This window comes from Bison bison, unplaced genomic scaffold, assembly GCF_000754665.1.
Source record: "Bison bison bison isolate TAMUID 2011002044 unplaced genomic scaffold, Bison_UMD1.0 scf7180017864291, whole genome shotgun sequence".
Classification (NCBI taxonomy): Eukaryota; Metazoa; Chordata; class Mammalia; order Artiodactyla; family Bovidae; genus Bison; species Bison bison.
The window spans coordinates 10,579,161-10,584,873 of NW_011494863.1; the positions used below are offsets into that span (position 1 = coordinate 10,579,161).

A 5,713-nucleotide genomic window follows, 5' to 3' on the forward strand; every position below is an offset into this window, starting at 1 on the left:
AGGACCTGAGCAGTCCTCAGGGCTGGGTGGCTCCAGCCTCAGGCTGACTGTCCTCATGCCAGGATGAGCTCTGGCGGGTCCAGGCTGACCCCCTGCCCTTGGCAGAGAGAACACCTTTCCTGCCAGTGTTAGCAAGAGTCCTCACATCGTGGTTTATTAACTCTGTCTGGGCTGTTAGCTTTGCCGGCGCTTCCCAGCCTAAGAACGGGAAGGGACACTGGGCGTCTCAGTACCGGGAGGCCCACAGTGAAGGCAAAGTGCACTTGTGAGGGGTCGCCCACCTAGAAAGTGGCAGCGCCAAGCAGAAAGCCCCTGTGAAGGCTGTGCTGCCCCCGACGCCCTCTCCCCAGGGCAGGGGCTGATCCTAGCTGTCTTTTCCGGCAGTGCCCCGAGCCAGAAGATTCTCATCTGGAGGAGAGGAGGACGACTTTGACCGCAGTATGCACAAGGTAAGCAGGCCACACCACTGAATGAGATGCTGCCATGGTATGTCGCTGAGGGTTTTTTCATTTGTGAGGGACAGAAACCAAAGTCAAACTATGATAGAAAAAAAGAAATGCAAAACTTGGCATAACAGAAAAGTCGGCTGGTAGGATTAGCTGTAGGTTATTCCTGCCATCAGGTGGTCAGTGGGTACCAGTGACTTGTATATCGCTGGTGGGAATGGAAAGTGGTGCAGTGGCTGAGGGAGTCTGTGGCCCTCACAAAGTTCCAGGAATTACAACAGGAACTGTCGACGGAAAACACACACACCACCTGAAAGGTACGAATTATGTTTTATTCAGCAGATATACTGAGGACCTAAGCCCAGGATTCAGCCTCTCAGATAGCTCTGAGATAGTATTCCAAAGAGGTAAGGGAAGAGCCAGGATATACAGTTTTTTTCAAAAAAAAAATCAGGAAGTTGAACATCAAAAGATTGCTGCTGACTAAAGAAAAAACAGACATTTCCAGGTAATGAATTTAGCCCTTTTCTATGTATGGGAAGATGCAAGGGACTGGGCTCACTGAAATCATTCCTTAATTTGCATCTTAACTGTCTAAGGTCAGTATCCTGTTTTTGTCCATCCTGAACCCCCTCAGGGTATACCACTGAGACAAGCCACAGAGGTTGGTGGCAGCAACATCCTTTGTTTATTGATATGGCAGGTGACATCCTTTGCTCACAGTGCTTCCTCTTGGTAATAAATTTGACCAATTTGGGAGGTACTGCATGACCGATTTTGTCCCTTGGTGCCAGGAAGGTGCATTCCTAGATCAGGCAAAGATTCTGTTGACAGGCCACTGAATGTGCTGGTTTTCCTTGGATTGGGTCCTGCTGATAATCTAAAAGTCTCTGGGTCATGTGTCTTACTAGTCTGTTATGATCCAGGAAATGTTTTCCCTTGTTCCTTCTTCCCATATCTAGAGTTGCACAATTACAATTATTGTATGTACAGTTATGTACATGATCAACTGCCTTGAGATAACATTAAATTTGTTGGAGGCTTGATTACCCATTGGTAATGTAAGAGATAACAATCTTATAAAACAGAATATAAGCAATACAGCTGGTAACATTAATAAACTGATTGTGCACCAGAGAGAGGCACAAAGTATAAATAATTTGAAAACAACAAGAAAGAACAAACTAAAAGAGTAATTAGTATAACTAGTTGTAATCTGGTCAAAACAAGTCATCAAGTCCACAGGGAATCCAGCTGGAAAAGCCAAATTCTGGAAGGATCAGGTAGAGAAACAAAGGTAAATGTTTCATCTTTGTTTACAAAGGTATACTTTATCAACTTGCTGTAGGTCATAGTGTAAGAGGAAAGTTTTTCTGGAAAACATAAAAATCAGTAAATATCAGAAAAAGTCATAAAATTATCAATCATATTTATCAATCATTCAGTCCCATGTAATTAATTCCTGTTAATCTCGATGAAGTTGTTAGGTTTTCCATTCGTTTTTAAATTTCTTACCCAGTTCAGGAGTATGATCTAAAAGTTATCAGAAACTTATGCTTATCAAATGTCATTTTTAATGAATCTTTTTTAAGATTTTCATTTTATAGAAGTGTCAGAGTAAAACAGTGATTGTCTATAAACAACAAGACTTAAACTGGCAAGGTTAAAGATCTGACTTATTATAACTGACAAGATACTTGGATATTTCTGTGATATAGAACATTTTAAGATAACTAGAATTATGGCTTATAGCTTTATAGTAGGACATATCAGATTTTCAGGAATTCCATATAAATTTTGGAATATCTATATTAATGATATTTAGCCATACAATATAACCTTGACAGTCCCCAACCTTTGGCACCAGGGAATGTTCTATGGAAGATAATTTTTCCATGGACCAGGGGGATGGTTTCAGGATGATTCAAGTATATTACATTTATTATGCACTTTATTTCTAATCTGGCCACCACTGATCTGACAGAAGGTACCAGTCCATGGCCCAGAGGCTGGAGACCCCTGATTTATTAATAACATACCAAATAAATAGCAATTTCTGAGATGCCTCAGAATTTCTTTGAAGCATCCCAGAGTTAGCTAGGGATCAAATAATTTCAGTTAGAATTTGTTCTTTGGGAAATTTGTCAAAAATATCACAAAGGTTTCAAAACGCTTGGCCAAACAGGATCATAGATCACTGTGAAACAATACTTACTTAACCAAAGTGACAATTTCAAAAACAAACACAGGTAACTGCATATTACTATTAGAGGTAGGCTGGTACAAGACTGGATTTGGTTCCTCTCTCTGTTAAGAGAACAAAGTTTTCTTGGAATACTGCTTTTGACAGGTTGTGTGAGATTCTTTTTCTATAAGTGATTTGTATTTGTTTTTGAAATGTTTTGTCCTTTTGACCTACTGTATAGCATGGGGAACTCAATATTCTATAATAACCTTTATGGAAAAAGAATCTGAAAAATGGATATATGTATAATTGAATCATTTATCGATACATCTGAAACTAACACAGCATGGTAAATCACCTATACTCCAGTATGAAAGAAAAATTTTTAAATTAATAGGAAAAACTCTAAAGTTTTAAGTTACCAAAAATCTGCAGAAACTATTTTAAATCAATATACCCAAATCATCGGTTCAGTTTACTCGCTCAGTCGTGTCCTACTCTTTGCAACCCCATGGACTACAGCACGCCAGGCTTCCTGTCCGTCACCAACTCCCAGAGCTTACTCAAACTCATGTCTATCGAGTTGGTGATGCCATCCAGTCATCTCATCCTCTGTCTTCCCCATCGCCTCCTGCCTTCAATCTTTCCCAGCATCAGGGTCTTTTCCAAGGAGTCAGTTCTTTGCATCAGGTGGCCAAAATATTGGAGTTTCAGCATCAGCCTTTCCAATGATTTCCTTTAGGATGGACTGGTTGGATCTCCTTGCAGTCCAAGGAACTCTCAAGAGTCTTCTCCAATAACACAGTTCAAAAGCAGTTAAAAACCCAAATCATAATTATTCCTAAAGGGTTCATCTGAAAACTTTAATCTCATATACCTTTATTTTTATAACTTGCAAAAATATCATCATACTAATTTTTTTTTGCTGACAAATGCTGCAACAGAAATAACATGAACTTACTGACCTTCAGTAAAGCTTGGTACAAAAGTAAGAAATGTCTGTCTTATTAAACCAGCAAGCTTCAGTTAGCTTTAATACCAGGTATTAATTTAATATTGAATATTTCCTAAATGAACGTGAAATTCATTCTGGCCAGTTGCATTTTGTTTAGAAGTATTTAATTTGTAACCACTTACTTTTAAGCTAATTAAATAGTTCTTTTATAAATTTAATTTTGACAGTATTTTCTGGAGGTAGAGACACCTCATGTAATGTATATGTATATTTACATTAGCTTCACCTTAAAAACTTAGTTATGAATCAGGTATTACAATATAAACTTACTAGTTTATAAATAAGTTGGAATAAGTTAAATTTGCTTGCTCAGATTACTATGGCCTTGCTCTTTGTGAAAAAGACTAAATATCATTTAGACAGCAGACCATTTTTGAGAATTAAAAGCAACTGTCTTTGTCCTGCAAGTTTCTAAAAATCAGAAATGTGAATACAGCCCACACTGATGACACATACACAAAATGCCTAAGAAAATCAGGTAGAATACTTACATCTCAAAGACACGGGGACAGAAATGCAAGTTCTCCCTAGAAGGGCTTTTGTTTCTTTAAGGTCAGAATTCCATAAAGATGTTTTATCAAGATGGCTTTCTCTAATTTAACTGTGTACTCAATAGAAGAGGCCCTCCCCACCCCCACCCCCTGCCTTAGTCATTTTCAGGACAAGAGTTCCTTCAGTTCCTAATGAAGTAAGTACTTGTAAATATTAAGTTTTGTACATGCAGAAATCTGGCTGGGGTCTTAGAGGCTGGCAACCTGTCGATCCTTATTCTTTTTGTTTTGAAAGCTGTATTCCCCATTCCAAGGTCAGTTTGTCCAAATAAAGTCACTAATGATGACTGGTGTGAGCTTAACCCCTCTAGATTTTAGCCTGGAGTCCTTTTAGCCCTGTGTTTTGGTTTCTCCCTTCAGTAGCCTGAGACCACTGAGGGTGCTTGGAGTATGGAGTGGTCGGCTCTTTTGCATGTCCAAAAACTTTTGCAAGTTTTTAATTAAAAAGCGTGAGTTACCCTATAGGTACAGCTGCACGGTGTGAGGACTTGGCTCTGTCACTCCCACAAGTTTCTCAGTTTCCTCAGAAAGCCATTGCCGGCCAAGAGGTGATGTTCCTTCTGAGCTGAAAGCTCTCATGAAATATCTTCACTTTTATTACTAAGCATCCAATTCAAGGAAAAACAACAAGCCAGTCTATATAATTACTGCGTCCAACCTTACTCAGGGTCTTACAACTGAGCCAAGTCTCCTCAGTATTTCAACTGAGGATAACCCGCTCAGTGTCTAAACTGGGCAAAAAGTCTTCACAGTGTCTTCAGACAGAGGATAACCCAGGTACCTCTTCTTGAAACTAAGTTTCAAGGATAACCTACCTCTCTTCCAGTGAGGAGTTTAACACCACTGAATAAAACTTAGGATCATCAGCCAATAATAGGAGAGTGAAGTGAAAGTCAGTCATGTCCAACTCTTTGGGACCCCATGGACTATACACTTCATGGAATTCTCCAGGGCATCTTCCCAACCCAGGGATCGAACCCAGGTCTCCCGCATTGCAGGTGGATTCTTTACCAGCTGAGCCACAAGGGAAGCCCAATAACAGGAGAGATTCACCCAAATTCATCTGGACTCTGAGGAGGCAGACAGGCCCAAGAATCCTCTGCTGGTACCTAGGCTCTGGAGCCTTTAGAGTTCAGGCAGAGGAGAAAAGTCTGCTCTGGGTCCCTCTGTGGCTGCCAAAACTGTTGACAAAATATATATATATATGCAACTGAAAAGCTGAGAATTATGTTTTATTCAGCAGACACTAAGGACCTAAGCTCTCAGATATCTCTGAGGCATGGTTCTGAAAAGGTAAGGGAGGAACCAGGAGATAAAGGAGTTTCTGTAAAACAAGACAAAAAATAGTCAAACATCAAAAGATTATAATTAAGGAAAAAACAAACATCTCAAGTTAATGAATTTAGCCCTTTTCTATGTATGGGAAGATGCAAGAGTCTGGGCTCATTGAAATGATTCATTTGTTATGTACCTTAACTATCTAGGGCCAGCATCCTGTTTTACTCCCTTCTGAATC

General features: G+C 39.7%; 1 protein-coding gene and 1 long non-coding RNA gene across 10 annotated transcripts in view; one reads left to right on the forward strand and one right to left on the reverse strand.

Moving 5' to 3' along the window:
- Nucleotides 1–5,713, forward strand: part of ABLIM3 (actin binding LIM protein family, member 3) — a 137,370-nt gene that overhangs the window by 118,431 nt on the left and 13,226 nt on the right. For all 9 annotated transcript variants that reach the window (XM_010850515.1, XM_010850522.1, XM_010850514.1 and 6 more), the window contains one exon: nt 385–449. In XM_010850515.1, the coding sequence (XP_010848817.1) occupies nt 385–449 (65 nt within the window). The remainder of the gene's footprint in view (nt 1–384; nt 450–5,713) is intronic.
- LOC104996294 overlaps nt 5,190–5,713 on the reverse strand; it is a 116,194-nt gene continuing 115,670 nt past the window's right edge. Inside the window, exon 10 of the long non-coding RNA XR_826168.1 lies at nt 5,190–5,521. This is a non-coding gene — a long non-coding RNA (uncharacterized LOC104996294). The remainder of the gene's footprint in view (nt 5,522–5,713) is intronic.